We start from the raw sequence: 18332 nt of genomic DNA on the forward strand, positions 1-18332 counted from the left end.
ACCCACTGTGTGACCATGGACAGGTTTCCTTGGTACTTTGCTTTATCCCCATAAAGGGGACCACTCAGGTCACAGTTGAGTTGTGAAAAATGTATCCTACTTTAAAGTAGAGAGAAAAGCATAGAAAAATTATTGTGCAAAATTTAGGTTTGCCATTTCTATTTGTGACACACAAATCAATTATGTCAGAAAAGTGGATCACTTTCCCACAGGATATCCTAAGTAGTTCAAGCCAGTAATGCAGTTGACCTAGTACTTTTTTTTTTTTAATGTGGGTCATTTTTTTATGTCACCATCCTAAATAACCTGCCTTTATTTATGGAAGCACTTAACACATATTAGTAAATTCTGTGTGGGTAAATAGCATGTTAAGAATGTAGACTATTGGAAAAAAAGATCAATTGTATCAAAAAATGGGTCTTTTTCAGATTAGCCATAGCAACGCAAATTTTGACCAACATAGATTCCCTCCTGTTAAGCTTATTAAGAAAATTGACTCAAGCTTCACAGTGCTGGACCAAGTAAGACTAACAACACAGTCAAAAACTGAAAGGAATGCAAATACACAAACTCAAATCTCATTTGAAAAACTTCTTCTCTTTCATTGCTTCAGGGCATGGTCGAGTCAGGAAATATGAGCTGGTTGGAGCCAAGTGGTATTTTAGTGAGGCCAAACAAAATATGCTTCTCTCTTTACACAATTCTTTTTTATTTTTTTAAGCTTCTATTATTTTAAGAAAAGAAAAAGCCATCAGTATTTGAGAAGAAATACCAACCTCAGGCTCAACAAATCTAAGTCACAGAAGTTTGAAATTGTTTCCAGTTAACATTCTGCCAAACCAGGAATCCATATTAAAAGACCATGTAAACAAAATAAAACAAGCACTTCTAACTATGCTACACAAAGAAGATCAGATCTTCTATCTTCTTCCAAAGAGCTATGGAAAAAGCAGGCAGTTCAAGATGGTGGCACAGGAAGACCCTGAACTCACCTCCTCCCATAGACACAACAAATCTTCAGCTACATATGAAACAATTCCTTCTGGAAAGAACTTGAGAACTAGCTGAACAGCTCTTCCACAACAAAGAATTCCACCCCCAGTGTAGCAAACACTGAGTGGGGGTTCACAATGGAACTCCTTGATGAGGTGTTTTTGACTGACATCAGGTACCCCAGTCCTTGGAACCTGCACTAGAGACACAAGCTCTCAAAACATCTGGCTTGGAAAACCAACAAGACATATCCAGAGGAACCATAGGGCTGTAGGGAACAGAGATTCTGCTCTTAAAGGCCTTGTGTGTAGGCTCACTTGCCCTGGGATCCAGCACAAAAACAGCAGTTTGAAAAGAGCCTAGATCATATGTGAAGAAATTCATTTATTAATCTCAGAGCATCTACCAGAGGGCAAAAGCCTGTTGGGACTTTTTCTAGGAATGGAGGTACTCATGGATGCCATTTTTGCACTCTCACTTTGACTTGTTAGGGCCAACCCTCCACCCTCAGCCTGCCTTATTCCCTCACACTGCTAAGGCTAGAGGCCAGAGGCAGCAGGTGAGCACCCCATCCCCCTCACTGCTTTTGCAGGCCTGTCTGCTTTCCAGGTTCCCCCATAGCTCTCCAAAGCCAGTGCGTGTAGGCAGCCCACAGAGGGGGTAGCCACTGTGTACTTGGCTCTGGTGACCAGGGGAGATTGCATTTCTGGACCCCATGGAGCTGAAACTAACAGAGAGGCAACTTGAAACACAATCAAGAACTAGGGCAAGTTTAAATAGTAAGGTTAATTGCCCACACAGGGACACCCCTTTAAGACTGGGAGAGACAACTCTTTTGCCTAACACATGGAAACAGAGAGTCAAGCAAAATGAAGAAACAGAAGAATATGTTCCAACTGAAAAAACATGATAAAATTCCAGAAAAACACATTAAAGAAATGAAGATAAGTAATTTACCTGACAAAGAGTTCAAAGTAGGGTCAAAAGATGCTCACCGAACTTAGGAAAATGGATGAACATCAAGAAAACTTCAACAAAGAGACAGAAAATAAGAAAATACCTAAGAGCAGTCACAGAGCTGAAGAATACAATAACTGAACAATAGCTGAATACAACAGCTGATAATACATTAGAAGGGTTCAACAGCAGACTAGATGAGGCAGAAGAATCAGTGATTCAGAAGACAGGGTAGTGGGACAAACTCAAATGGAGCAGCAAAAAGAAAACAAAATGCTTATAAGTGAAGATAGCTTAAAAGACCTTTGGAACAACATCAAGCAAAATATCATTTGCATTTTAGGGGATACCAGAAGGAGAAAAGAAAAATAAAGGGGCTGAAAACCCATTTGAAGAAAGAGTGGCTGAAAATTTCCCTAACCCAGAGAAGAAAGCAGACATCCCGACCTGGGAAGTACAGAGAACGCCAAATAAGAGAAACCCAAAAGACCCACACTAAGACACATTATAATTTATAAGTCAAAATTTAAAGAAGAGAATCTTAAAAGTAGCAAGAGAAAAGCAACATATTACACACAAAAGGGAACCCCCATAAGACAATCAGCAGATTTTTGAGGAGAAAACTTGCAGGTTGATAGGAAGTGATATGATGTGTTTATAATGCTGAAAGGAAAAGGCTGTTATATATGAGCCTTACTGTAACCACAAAGTCAAAACCTATAGTAGATATGCAAAAGATCATGAGAAAGGAATCTAAGCATTGTACTACAGAAAACATTCAAACCACACAGAAGAAGGAAGAAAATGGTAGAAACAGAAAGGAACTACAAAAAGCCAGAAAATAAACAAAATGGCAATAAGTACATATCTACCAGTAATTACTTTAAATGGAAATGGACTAAATTCTCTAATCAGAAGACACAGAATGACTGAATGGATAAAACACAAGACCTATCTATATATTGTCTACAAAGGACTCACCTTAAATATAAGAGCACACAAGACTGAAAGTGAAGGGATGAAGAAAGATACAAACAAATCAAAAGAAAGCTGAAGTAGCTATATTTACATTGAACAAAACAGACTTCAAAACAAAAATTGTAATAAAAAACAAAGATGGACATTACACAATGACAGAGGGGTCAATCCAAGAAGATATAACATTTGTAAATATCAACATAGGTGTACCTAAAACAAATGTTCATAGACCTAAAGGGAGAAACTGACAGCAATACAGTACTACTAGGAGGCATTAATACCTGAGTTACATCAATGGGTAGATCATCCAGAAAGAAAATTGATAAGGAAATATTGGCCTTAAATGACACAATAGACAATATGAACATAACAGATGTGCATATAAAATTCTATCCCAAAGTAGCAGAATACACAGTCTTCTCAAGTACACAAGGAATATTCTCCAGGCTAAATCATATGTTAGGCCACAAAACAATTTTCAGTAAATTTAAGAAGACTGAAATCATATCAAGCATCAATAGTATGAAGCTAGATGTCAATTACAAGAAAAATGGGAAAATCACAAATATGTGGAGATTAAAAAGCATGCTACTTAACAACCAACGGGTCAATGAAGAAATCAAAGGGAAAATTTAAAAATGTCTCTAGACAAATGAAACCAGAAATAGAACATAAAAAAATCTATGAGGGCAGCAAAACCAGTTCTAACAGTGAAGTTTATAGCAATACATGCCTACCCCATGACACAAGAAAAAACTTAAATAAGCTTAAAATATATATAAATATATATATACACATATATATGCAGATAGATAGATAGATAGATATAAATATAGATATAGATACCTAAAAGAACCAACTTCAAAGTTAATAGAAGGAAGGAAATAATAGGGATAAGAGAGGACATCAATGAAATAGAGACTAAAAACAATAGAAAAGATCAATGAAACTAAGAGCTGGTTCTTTGAAAAGAGAAACAAAACTGACGAACTGTTAGGTAGGTAGACTAAGAAAAAAAGGGAGAGGGCTCAAATAAATTAAATCAGAAATGAAAGAGAAGAAATTACAACTACTACCAAAGGACTACAAAAGAATTATGAGAGATAATTATACACCAACAAATAGGAAAAAACAAAAAGAAAAACCTAGGAGAAATGGATAGATTTCTAGGAACATACAATTTTCCAAGACTGAATCATGAAGAAATAGAAAATAGGATTGGACTGATTATTGGCAATGACATTGAATCAATTATCAAAAAACCTCCAACAAACAAGAATCTAAGACCACATGGCTTCACCAGTAAATTCTTCCAAAACATTTAAATAATATTTAATACTATTCTTCTCAAACTCATCCAAAACATTGAAAAGAAGGGAATACTGCCAAATTCATTTTGCAAGGCCAGCATTACCCAATATCCAAACCAGATAAAAATACCACACAAAGAAAGTTACAGACCACTATCCCTGATGTACACAGATGTAAAAATCTTCAACATTATATTAGCGAACCAAATTCAACAACACATCAAAAGAATCATATACCATGATCAAGGGAGATTTATTCCAAGGATGCAAGAATGGAAAAATCTGCAAAATCAACGTGCTATGCCATCGTAACAGAATGAAGGATAAAAATCCACGTGATCTAGCAGTTCCACTTCTATCTATCCAACGAAAAAGAAAACACTAATTCAAAAAGATATATGCATCACTATGATCATTGTACCATTATTTACAATAGCCAAATATGGAAACAACCTACCTGTCCACTGATGGACGAATACACAAAGAAGATGTGGCATAGATCATACAATGGAATACTATTCAGCCAGAAGAAAAGAATGAAATCTTGCCATTTGTGGCAACAAGAATGGACCAACATTATGTTAAGTGAAATATGTCAGATAGAGAAAGATAAATACTGTGTGATTTCACTTATACATGGAATAAAAAACAAACAAAATTTATAGATAACAGAATAGATTAGTGGTTGCTAGAGCAGGTATAAAGGGTATAAAAATGGGTGAAGGAGTTCAAGAGTTACAAACTTTCGGTTATAAAATATGTGTCATGGGATAAAATGTACAGCTACTACAGACAATCATGTTGTATTACAGATTTGACAGTTGTTAAGAAAATAAATCTTAAAAGTTCTCATCACCAAAAAATGTCTGTAACTTTGGTGATAGCTGGTAACTACACTTACTATGGTGATCATTCTGCAATGTATACAAAGGTGAATCATTATGTTATATACCTGAAACTGACATCATGTTGTATGTCAATTACACTTCAAATTAAAAGAAAGGAGAGCTATGGAAACAAAAGAAGAATAATTTATAAGTTAAAAGCACTGCATATTGAATCTGTTCTTACTTCTGGCTTCTCTACAAAGTCTTAGAAATGCTAAAAAAAAAAAATATATATATATATATATATATATATATTTGTTCACACAGTCCCTCCATTCCAAAATACATATCACTTCTCAGCTCCTGGCTCCCTCCCTAGTACTTCTCTCCAATTATTAGGAATAAACACATTGTTATTTTCTCTATATTAGATCCCCACAGAACCCTTAGTGACTGCAGAAATAAAAAGGCTAAATGATACAGTTTATTATAAGTAAAAAATAGTCATGCTAATGTTTTCCACCACTTGGTTCAATTGGAGGGAGTATTCCCAAACATTCCATGACATCTGTATCAGTCACAAAAAAGTTAAAGCAGGTTATATTGTTCACCATGATCAGAGACTTAAAGTTCCAAGGAGACAAAACAGGAGTACGTGGTGTTCAGGCTAGAATTCTGGAAACAGCTGGTCAGTTAGCAGATGTGGATAAGTCCAATATTCCCAACAATTTAAATATAAAATGTGAGCAAATAGATATTTTATATGTTGGGAGTGGTAGTATTTAGGTGTTGGAAATATAGTAGAAGGGTCAGTGATATGCTGGTGATGGCGTCTATCAGCTCGTGAGAGCTGACTGTGAGATTTTAAGGGAATATGCTGACAGCCTGAAATGGGCTATGGTGGGAGAATTCACCCCATGGAAAGTGGCAAATGCTACAATCAGCCTCCCTCCACACTTCCCCTGGAGAGCCGGTTTTTAAAAATTTACAATAGAAGACTGAGGACGGTGTTATCCAAATCAGCCATTTTAGGTAAAGCAGAAAGTTGCTGCCATGAAATTTTAAAATAGCATATTATATTTCATAAAAAAGATCCCAGTACAGATCGTGAAGACAACTATTTAAAAATAAGAGACAAAGGCCATCTCCATATTTGGGTAGTTCCTTCAAGATTCCATGAGTCTAGCATGTTACTCAGAAATACACTCCCCAAACCAATCTTTGCTCTCTTCTCTCTTTCAAAAAGATGCGCTGTCCCAGAAGTAGTCTTTCCTGTTGGGTCCTACATGTACTGACATGAGTTAGTATTTAATCTAACACCTTTTACCCTGTTAAAAATAAGAAAGAGATCATTGAAAATCCACATGCTATTTACAGTTTTAGAATTTAATTCCATCTCCACCTGGATTGCTGCAATAAGACTTCAGCTTATTAAAACAGGCAGCCACCGCAAAGAGATACTGTTTCAAAGCAATTAAAGAGATGTGCCACAAAACTAACAAACGTATTCATTGAACTAACAAAAAGCATGTTTTTCAAAACGTAGAGCTTATCCTAAGATATTTTAGGGATTCACTTGAGACTTCCAAATACTAAGTTGCATTTTACTCATTGAAATGAACCTGACCCCATAAATTGTAGCTATCAGCTTCATGTGGGATACAACCAAAATCTGTCATCACTGGGTCAACTTCTGCAGCCACATCAGCTATTACAGTCTTGTAAAATGAGAATCCTTCAGTAGGCTCACACTGTGATAAATTTCACTACAAAAATATTTGTTCTCTTCTCAAAATCTATCATCATAACCATAACTGCTACTTGCCATGGTCATCTAAGTTGGGTATTTGGACCATTGTGCTATTCAAACCCCCAATCTGATTTCCAAAGTCACAAAACTCTATGGTTACTGAGTTTGGATATAGAAATGGATGTCAATTTAGATAGGATATAGATCACAAGATTTTTGTAGGGAAAAACACAAGAAACTATGGGAGAAGATATTTCACTTTAAATAAAAAGATGATTCGCATTTTTATTTTTAAAAATGAAGTTATGATATTATTACTTTTACAGTTCCAAGTTTCTTAGTACAATTTAGTCCCATGTAGAATGAGCAGGGAAAAACACTGTGTTTTACTGCTTGAGAGTACAAAACAAAGAGGCAAGGGGGGAAAAGCTATTTCATATTGAACATCTGGAAGGGGGAGCAAAAACTAACATTCTTTTCTAAAAATTAAACCAAATGATAAGCTCATGTAATAAGCTTTATAGTATTTTTCTAATTATCCAAGCCCTTTTGCATCATTCTCTCTGCAATAGAGTTTCTACTGATAATACTCCACTGACATGAGTCTCTGATGGTTCATTTCATATGTCAGTTCTACTGGGCCACCAGGAACCCAGACATTTGGCCAGACATTGTGGCTGATCTGTGAGTATGTTTCTGGATGATTAACATTTGAATCAGTAGACAGAGTAAAGCAGATGGTCCTCCCTAATGTGGTCAGGCCTCATCCAATCAACGGAAGAGCTCCTTAGAACAAAAACGTGAGAAGAGGTGAATCCATCTGCCTAAGTGAATTGGGATACTGGTGTTTTCTGGCTTTCAGACTCAGACTGAAACATAAGCTCTTCTTGGGTCTTGAGCCTGCTGGGCTTTGGATTGGAACTTACACCATTAGCTCTCATGTGTGTTTCTCTCTCTCTCTTTCTCTCTCTCTCTCTCTCTCTCTCACACACACACACACAGAGAGAGAGAGAGAGAGAGAGAGAGAAAGAAAACTTAGCTTATATAGAGTCTCTTAAAATTTGCCCATTACTTCTTCATAGGAATCAAACACACCTGCCTGGTGTATTCCTATCTCCATGACTTCACTTTCAGTGTTTTTCCTCCCCATCCCCTATCTTCTCTTCTCTACAATCTCCTTTTATCAAAATCGTACTCATTAGTCAAGGTTCCATTGTAATGCGACTTTTGCTAGGAAACTTCCCAGGTATCCCACACCAGAAAGAGGTCATCCTGTGCCGGACCACTGCAGACGCTATTCTAGACCACATGCATGTTCTTTTATAGTCCAAATGAGAAGCATTGCGGGTAAAGAGTCTAAGGGAGGAATGTCTAGTGGCTCTACACAAAAGGTGTGCGATTCTGTGCAAAGGGATCTGATTTCAGTTCCAGTTCTACTTATCTCGCTGAGAATGCTTTTCAACCTTACTTTCATGACCACGGCTGATGGAGAATGTAACCACCATAGTAAAGGCAACTGATCCAGCAAGAGAACAAATCCACCAGATGACTGCAAAACCATGGCAGAAAAATAGATGGCTCCGGGTTCTTGCACAGTTTTAAGGCGAGAGCAAACACCTGGGCGCAGACTACCCTTCAGTGTCAACACTGAACAGTGGACAACAGTGGACAACAAAGAGCAACAGCAAAAGGATCCCCACTTTGAAGAAACCATTCTTTAACTGCGGTTAAAGGAGATCAGCAGCACGTTAAGGGGAGGAATGGGACATGGACTAATCCTACAGTATATCTTTTATAAAGCCAGAACACGCTTCCTATTAAAGATATGGCCATTAACAACAAATCTTTATCTTTTTCATAAAATTCTAAACTGATGAAACTCTTAGTTATTGTACTATACAGACCTTTGCTTTAACCTAACCATTCAAATCCAGATTTTGGCAAGGTGGGCAGCAATAACCAGGTAGCAGCATTCCTGGCGAAAAATACAGTAAAATGGGTCATTCTATTGTAGATATCTGTATATTCCATATCTTTGTTTTCTCCAAATTAAATCAAAAATCTCTAGAGGTTTGTAATTATACAGCTTTTATCTTCTATACCGTAAGTGGAGGAATATTAAATCAATGACTGATTATTATAATCTTAAATGTTTTTCTTCCATTTGTAATCCCACCGTTATCTAAATTGATGCTAACCACAGCCCCAGGAGCTGGAAAGGTCAGGTTACTAACCCTCACTTCAGAGAAAACTGAGGTTCACAGAGGTCAGATTGGATCTGGAGGATCCAGAAATCCTGACCCCACTGTAGCATAATTTTCTCAAATCTTTCAAATTAACAATGGGAAGAAAGAAAGAGAGAAAGTAAGAGTGAGACAGAGAGAGAGGAAGGAAGGAAGGAAGGAAGAGGGCGGGGGGCAAGGAAAAGAAAGGAAGAAAGAAAGAGAGAAAGGAAGAAAGAGGGAAATGTTCCTAGGTCAGATAAATTTGGTTTTCCTTCTTAAAGTGCATATTTCTCTTCCAGATATATTATCCCCATGAGTACACCCTAATGATCAAACCTAGCCAAGAACCAGAAGCATTTTAAATAAGTCACATTTTAATACTACTGATGCACATTTCTTGTAAAAATATAAAACGTTTATATTAACACTGTATCCAGATCCCAAATTATCCTTGCTTTTCACACTCCTGAGAGTGTACAAAAATTTTAAACTAAAAAAAAAAAAAAAAAATTTAAACTTATTACAATAAAAAGCAAGCAGAACTTTTTTTTGTACTGGCCCACTTTCTGCTTACGTTTCATTTCAAAATGAGTCAAGTCAAAATGTGTCCTATATGTTAGGTGAAAATCCTAGGCCTTAAGTCCAACAAATAAACACAGAGGTTGGTCACAGTTTCATAAGGACGATCCTGCATAAAACTTGGCTTAGTTGTGAATCCCACCATTACAGAATCAAAAGAATTAAGGAAATCGAGTAATGGAACAAAATACTGATTAAAATAACAATAGAATTTTGAACAAGAGACCCTTCCAAATGTAATTAGCAGAAAGAAGTACATTACATATTTGATGTCAAATCCAGTCTCAAACCATATCATCTAAACTTCAAAACTGAAGAATCAAGGATTTATAGAATCCATCAGCTGAAAAGGAAATCTTGACCTGTCTCTAACTAACCTATTAATTTTTAAAATAGCTTTACATATTATTATGAAATATAATTCAGATACATATGATTAATTCATTTGGGTTGTTTCTACCCTTTGACTATTACAAATAAAGCTACTATGAAACATTTGTGTGCTACTTTTTTTTTTTTTTAAGATTTATTTATTTGGACACAGAGAGACATAGTGAGAGAGGGAGCACAAGCAGGGGGAGTGGGAGAGGGAGAAGCAGGCTTCCCATGGAGCAGGAAGCCCTATGTGGGGCTGGATCCTGAGATGCTGGGATCATGACCTGAGCTGAAGGCGGTCACCCAACAGCTGAGCCATCCAGGCGCCCCTATGTGCAAGTTTTGAGAGGAAATGTATTTTCTTTTCTCTCGGTACATACAGAGTTGTGGAGTTACTGGATTGTGGGGCAACTCTGCAGGACACTTCTTTAGAAACTGTCAAATTGTTTTCCAAAGCGGCTCTATGTATCTACCAGCAATGTAGAAGGGTTCCAATTCCCCACATCCTTGCCAACATTTACTATTTTCTAGATTTTTTTAATGGCCAATGAAATAGGTCTATAGTGGTTTCATTGTAGTTTTGATTTTCACTTTCCCAACAACTAATGATATCAATGAAAAAAAATAGTCTGCAACAAATGGTGCAAAGACCTGGATGTCCACAGGCAAAAAAATGAAAATAGATCCTCTACTGCACGCCATACAAAACAAAACAAAACAAAAAAACCTCAAAATGGATCCTAGATCTAAATGTAAGAGCTAAAACTATAAAACTCTTAAAAGAAAACACAGGAGCTGATTGTTGTGATCTGAGGTTAGGTAACGTTTTCTTAGATATGACACCAAAAGCATAAAGCAACAACAACAAAAAAATACAAATAAACAGCTATATCAAAATTGAAATTCTGCGCTGTAAACAATATTATCAAGACAACTCATAGAACAGGAAAAATATTTGCAAAGCATATATCTTATAAGGCACTAATATTCAAAATATGTGGTTCAAAGATCTCTCAGAATTCAATAATACAAAGACAAATAATCCAATTTAAAAATAGGCAAAGAATTTGAATACAGGTTTTTCCAAAGAAGATATACAAATAACCAGTGAGCACATGAAAAGATGATCAACCCAGTCATATGCAGACATAAGGAAACTCAGATCCGGGAAATCTAAATGACATATTTCAAGCTAGTCAGGTGGTTAGTGGCTAGTGAGGGCTAGACTAATCTTGTACAGAAAAATCATCACAGGCCTTAGATATAGAAATACATGGTTTATATCCAAGAGTTTACTTGCACACTTAATCTCTTTGAGCCTGTTTCTTCAGCTATAGTAAAACCCATTCCCCAGGGTTATTGTGAAAGTTAAATGACCTAATAAAATATTCCTCACCTAGAGGTTGGCGTCTAATCAGCCATTATTATTATTATATTTCAATATTCTATGTACGCATGGCATAAGACCTCTATGGCATTTAAGCATGAAGCCATGTATATGTGTCTCTGGGGGTGTGTCCTCTGCTAGCACCTAGGATCTAATCAAGACATACATATATGTCTCAGTCTTGAAGAATACTAGTAACCCCAGCATCTGGCCTGGGACTCTTCCTCCATGGGGTGACAAAGACAATTCCTCCCAGTAGAGAACAGTGGTAAAGTCACACTGATAACATTCAAATCCTGGATTCCTCACTTGCTTGCACACATTATTTAACAGCTCTAAATTTCAGTAAAGTATGGATAATTATAATAATACCCACCTCATAAATTGCCAGGAAGTGTAAATAAGATAATCCATGGGAAAGTACCTCGTACAGTGCCTGGCATATGGTATGAGGTTTAAAAATGCAGGTTTCATCATTATCTTATCTAGAAAGCCTGACATTGTTCTTATTCTTTAATTAATAGTTAACTAGAAATATTTTATTTCTATTCTTTTATGTGAGCCATGGACCTAGTTCACCCTAGAAATTCCAAAAAGAGCATACCAGATCTAGAATTCTGTGAAATTTCACCCAATTTAAATCCCCTGGCCTTAATTAGAAAATAAGTCTCCCCCCAAATTAATGACTGTCAAAGTGCAATACAATCTTCATCACCTTGTTTAAACAATATTGTGAAAGATCCAAGGCAACATATGCATTAAGGGACGTCAAATGAAGCAAATCTAGGAGCTTTTTCTGGTGAAAGAGTGGGGAGGGAGTCTTCATCGGTCCAAAGCAGAGATTACTAATAACTGGGAAACTCCAGGTGACACGTTTCCTTCATGTATCAAACTTGTTTTGAGAACCTGGCACGTGAAAGGCACTGGGGTAGAAGAGGGGGTAATTAAAAATATGGGGATCATCATCATCAAAATGAGGATCATCTGCTTGGGAAGATAAAACATGCTAATGACTATAGCACGAGACCAATGTGAATAGACATCACGAGAACACACAAGGGAAAATTACGAGGGGATTCAAGGGAGAACTGATTACTTCTGCCCAGATTGCTAACAGCAACTCACACTACATGCTGCCCTTCAATGATGCATCTGAAAGCCCCCACCCTCCTTGACCATGGTAGGAAATCCTACCACGGGCTCCCTTGGCACCTTCTACTACCTTCGTCAGATCAGTAGACATCCATCCACCCTACTCACTGCTGAAAGGCCGGATGAGACCACAGACTCTAGACCTGGACTGCCTGGGTTCAAATCCAATTCCATCACTTTCTAATGGTGGGACCTTGGTCAGTTCACTCAACCATGCTCTGCCTTAGTTTCCATCTCTTTAAAATGTGGATAAAAACAGCAGGTATCTGCAAGGCTGCTGTGAGCATGAAAGGGAGTAATCTAAGTGTTTATCTACCGAACAGTCAATGCTACACACTACCTAACGTCACATGGAGTGTTAGCTTTTATCAATATCACTGTGGCATGCACATCTGAGGCATTCAGAAGTACGTGGAAGTGTGCTGAATGACTAAACAAATGAAAGCAGGAAAGGAAAAAGGCCGACCTTGAGAAGACCAGACTGCAGAAGTCCGAAGAGCTAAATTTGAGAATGTTCCCCTTGAGAAGCATTTCCTTTCACGAAACTAAGGACTTGGATATCTTGTTCTGTGTCAATTCTAAAAATCAGTCATCACTGTGGGAAAATAACTTTGCCGTATTTAATAGCTTTTGATGTTATATTAAGTGGGGAAAAAGTTTACACCCTTTAAATGTTCTGGAAATGAAGCAATTCGTTTAAAAGGGGAGCTAACATGTCAAGACTGGAAGAAAGCCTATCAACCTTGGAGGATAAGCACGACGATTTCCAAACGGCAGTGGAAAGCAGCGCAGCCCAGGAAAGACCAGCACAAGCCTCTCCCAATGCTCCTTTAAACTGTTTTAGTTCCCTGGAAGCCAGATATTTGTAAAGGAAGGATAGGGGTGGGGAGAATCACAGGGAGATGTACCTGCTCCAGTTAAGATGTCCAGCTTAGCTAAAAACCTTATTCAAGTCCTAATGCACAAAGTAAAGAGATTAGACGAATGTGGTAAGTTTTCAAGCGTCTGATAATCCATTCTGCCCACAAGGCTGGGAGTCCTTCTCTTTCATGCCAAACAGCACCTGTAGCCAAAGCTACAGGCGGAGCCTGGGTCGCTCAGTCATTAAGTGTCTGCCTTATGCTCAGGTCATGATCCCAGAGTCCTGGGATCGAGCCCCGCATCAGGCTCTCTGCTCAGTAGGAAGCCTGTTTTTTCCTCTCCCACTCCCGCTGCTTGGGTTCCCTCTCTCGCTGTCTCTCTCTATCAAATAATACGTAAAATCTTTAAAAAAAAAAACACAAAACAAAAACAAATGCAAAGCTACCAGCAGGCTATGAGGTCAACCACCTACCAGCCCACTCTCAAGGTTCTTTACAATACCTACAACTTCAGGCACTGAAACCCCCAAATAAGTCTGAAAGCCTCAGCAAGTAAAATGGACAGTTGTGTTGTACACAGAGCAGAGATATGTTTACCTCAGCTTAACTATGGAAACTTTTATAAAGACTATCAGATAGAACTTGCTCCTAAGAATACATTTTAACTCTTCTTAAATAGTGTCCTAAACAGAACTAAAACTTTTCTCAAGGTCCAGGATCATTAAGCAGCAGCTCTCTCCTGCAGTGGGTCTGGCACATTATGAGTGGCAGGAAGGGACTGCCCCATGAGGTAAACACAAGGTTCTGAGCGCCTTTAGTGAAGGGGACAAGTGACTTAGCAAGTTAAGTCTCAGAGCAAAAATATATGGCAGCCATTATCTCAAGTTGGGCTTTCCCTAGACCCATGGCTCTCTAATGAGCATAACTCCCTAGGACACAGGTAAAATCTTGTCAGAGTTGAGAAGAGAGCTGAATTCCTGGTATGGTACTGCTCTTTTATACCCAGGGGTAATACCATCAGTACTTCCCAAAGTCTTTACTTAAACAATCTATGTCCTTCCTTTCAGTAGAACGTTTACAAACATTGGGTTCTCAGGTTGCCGAACCAAACTTAGCACCAGCAGTGTGACATAATTCTCTGGAGGAAAAAGTTCTAGAAGTGCTAGATGGCCCTGCCTCCCTCTTCTGAATGTCTTGGAAAGGCTTCCCTGCCAGGGACATAAACACAAATCCATTCTCTTTCATCTATACTACACTTCATGCTTGAGACCTCTAATCTTCTCTGGGCTAGGAATTATAGGTTGATTAAAGAAATTTACAGAAATCAAGTTAATAGTTTCATTGAGTCTGAGAGCTTCTCCCATGCATTAAAGTACATGCTCTTTAAAACATCTATTTGGGCTGGTTATAGGTTCTCAGTTAAGATTGCTGGACGCTGAGCTCAAGATGAGTAAGATGCTACTGTGGTATTGTTGCTAGAGGTCACCCTGGGGGAGAATGGCATTTATTGAGGATTTTAACATTTCACTTGCTTTGAAAGCTCCTTCCCTTATATGTTTACTCCTCACTTTGTTCAGGTCTCTGTTCACATCTAACCTTACCGGAAGGCATTCCCCGGCCACCCTGTACAAAATCATTCTGTACTCCTGTCTTTCTCTAGTCCCCATCCCCCGGTTTTTAAAAATCACAGCATCCGTTAGCATCTGGCATGCTATTTGTCTATTTTCTGTCTCTATCCGTGAGCATGGCAGTCCTATGAAGTGGATGACTTACCTGTTTTGCACAGGTACTCTATAAATATTTGTTGAATGAATGAGTGAAGCATGATTAAATACTTTAAATGTCATATCATTTTAATCCCCTCCATCCTCCAAGTCATACATTTCAGTCTTCTTACAGCGAGGGGAACTGAGGCTGGTTGTGCAGCATACAAAGAGCAGGCCCTGCTTGGGAGCGCGGACCGTGAACCAGGATGCCTGGGCTGGAGCACAGCTCAGTCACTACCCCTCTCTGTGACCCTGGGCAAGCCACCACACCGTTCTTGACCTGAGGCTCCTTGTCTGTAAATGGCATTAATAAGAGCAGCATTGCCTCACAGAGCTCTAGTGAGGAACTCATATGTAGAAAGACCTTAAACAGTTCATGGCCCAGAGTAGGTACTAAACCAGAGTATTTAAAAACACAAAATCTTAGCTGAGAAACACCCTATAAAAATTACTAACTTTCTCATTCTGATTTCTTACTCATGACCACATCCTGATCATAACCTGGCTTTCTGGGGCCCCTGGCTATGAGGGAAGTGCGGACGCGGTTCCTCTGGCCTGTATGACACTGGTATGTATTTCTCATCATACGTGAATTACTCTGTGAGTCTTGTTTAATAGGCTAACAAAATCGGGGCTCTGAAACACCACCACCGAGGCCGCAGTGCAGCTGAGCCGTTGCTTCCTGACCTCCTAGCCACTTTCCCCGAACACTACAGCTGTTCGATCAACGGCCTGTAACACCACCCGCGTAACTAACCCGGAGGAAGTGTCCCGGCCGAAGAAATCTTTCCTCTAAATAGCAGAAAGTGGGGAGAGATCATAGGCAGAAGAATATTAAGGCAAAAGAGAGTATTTTGCCAAACAAATGCCCTTGCGCCTGTCCACTCCAGACTGTTTCCGAACAGCAGAGTAACTGTCTGTAGAGACAACCTGCGTGTCCAGGTTTCCCCTGAACCGGGACATGGAAGGTCTCACCCCGCAGAGGCCTTTCCCCTCCCGTGAATGGCTGAGCCAAGGCCAAGGCCAACACTGTGGGCAGCCCGCTGTCCTTTAGCAGCTTCCCCAGGCGACTCCCTCGTGTTACCTTGCCCTGATGATCGTGTTTCATCTCCCAGCCCCTTGGCAGCTCCAGCTGTTTGTTGGCGAACATGTTGAGGAATCCCACAAGATCTCGGTTATGCTGGTAGCGTTCAAAGTGGTGGGTGTCCCGCCGGACTTTGGTGATCATGTGCTTCAAACACGTGTTGTTTGTAAACATGCGGTAGGCACTCTGGGGAACAGAAAGGAGAACCATGTCAACCCGCTTGGACCTACAACAGCAACGTGCTTCCCACACGACATCAGGTGTATATAGTCGTCCAGTTGGCATAGAAGCTTCCATACAGCTCTAGACTCGCGTGTGGAAACAGCAGGCTGAGCACAATATTTTGATCAAAATAACAGCAAGATGACAGAAAGTAAGGGAGCCTCATGGATGATATCTAGTTTTCTAAAGAACAAGCATCTCATTCCACAGTGGATGTCAGGTCCTTAAGTTGGTCTTAGGCAAAAACCGCACAGAGTCACACCATGTCAAATACAAATATACCATCTCACGGGGAACCCCAACATAGCCAGTTTTCCCTCCAGTGCTGGAAGAGATCCCTGGTCTTTGGGTGAGTACCAGGGAAGCAGTTATACATTTAGCAGCTAAGCTGCACAGGAAAAGTGGGTGGCCATATATCTGAATATCAGAGTATTTGCAATGGGTTGAGTTGCTCTCCCTGAGAGTCAAATTCAACTGAGACCACACAGAAAAAGGTTTTTCATCTCACACCTTCTTCCAGGCATAATCTCAATGAGTGGAATGGCAGGCAGAACTGCCGGGGCTGTATACGTGATTTTTCTCTCTCTTTTTTGGTGTGTGTGTATGTGTGCTTATGTATATGTATATATGCGTGTGTGTATACTGAATTTATACAGCTGAAATGCACATTTAATAAAACCCCACTATACAACCACACAAAAAAGTGACTGTCTTGTGAAAAATGTTATAGTCTTCATCTCTATGATACTTAAACAAGATTCCAGAAATTAGCCATAAGCCATGGGCTATCCACATATAAGTCAGTCAACAAATGTCCATTGTGTAATATTACGTGCCAAGAAGTAGAAAAGGAATAACTATATGGAGCTATTTCCTTGCATTATCAGAAAGAATATGACAGTCATGAAATTGATACGGTTGTGAAGGATCTATTCCAGAATTCTATTCTCAGATAGATTAAAAGGATTTTTCTTACCTTTAGCATCCCAGTACCACTAGACTGAGTCTGGAGGCCTTCAGGCTAACTTTGTGGTTCTGTTATTTGTTTCATTCTAAGGTAGACCAAAGCAAACCCAAAAGAAATCAGGATCTCTGGAAGTGATTTCATTTTAATAAACATTTACTGTCTTTGCTATGCCCAGTACTGTGGTAGTTACTGAGGATGAAAAATGAATGAGTATGAGGACAGTTAACATTGCTCCTGTCTGTCCAGGATCCCCTAACATATGTCATGTTCTAGTCAAAGTATTTATTGATGATGTCAGTCCTTCTAGAGCTTTCTTCCCTTTGGCACACTTATCACAGCAACTGGTGATATTTGAAATGGTGGTGGCTCCCCAGTCTAGGTCCCTGGGTCCCTGAGTAATTACAGGGATCAGAGAACCTTGATGACCCAATTTGGGATGAGAAACAGACCTTTGTCAGCTTAAGCCACCAAGATCTGTTAGTTTCTGTTATTGATATATAGACTAAACTATATAAGATGACTTTTATATAGTTTTTCCAATTGATTCCATCATTATATATTTTTTACTAAAATATTTTGGTCCTATCAAAACAAAAGACAGAACAGAAGTAAGAGAGGGAGGGAGGAGGCAGGAAGGCAGGCGGGCCAGCCGGCCACACTGAACTATCCTCAAAACACCAGTGCACTAAGTCCTTAGCACACCTGAGTATAAAACACGCTGAGCTTGTATTTCAACCTGACAGTCTAACTGAGAGGAGGATTTGATGGCTCAGAGAAATTGTGAGGTTCAGAGCACAGTGCACTGCCAAGACAGGCAAGCCGACGCAGGGGCTCCGGGCAATTAGAGAGCATGAGAGAATAAGAAAGTGATATCATGAAAGCAGAGAAGGAGACTAATAA

The 18332-nt window shown here is 39.0% G+C and overlaps 1 protein-coding gene across 4 annotated transcripts in view; it reads right to left on the bottom strand.

Annotated features, from left to right (window-relative positions):
• Nucleotides 1–18332, bottom strand: part of HECW2 (HECT, C2 and WW domain containing E3 ubiquitin protein ligase 2) — a 224044-nt gene that overhangs the window by 80683 nt on the left and 125029 nt on the right. For all 4 annotated transcript variants that reach the window (XM_045078498.1, XM_045078497.1, XM_045078499.1 and 1 more), the window contains one exon: nt 16244–16429. In XM_045078498.1, the coding sequence (XP_044934433.1) occupies nt 16244–16429 (186 nt within the window). The remainder of the gene's footprint in view (nt 1–16243; nt 16430–18332) is intronic.

Source organism: Mustela putorius, unplaced genomic scaffold (assembly GCF_011764305.1).
Source record: "Mustela putorius furo isolate JIRA1106 unplaced genomic scaffold, ASM1176430v1.1 tig00000275_pilon_pilon_pilon, whole genome shotgun sequence".
Taxonomy (NCBI): Eukaryota; Metazoa; Chordata; class Mammalia; order Carnivora; family Mustelidae; genus Mustela; species Mustela putorius.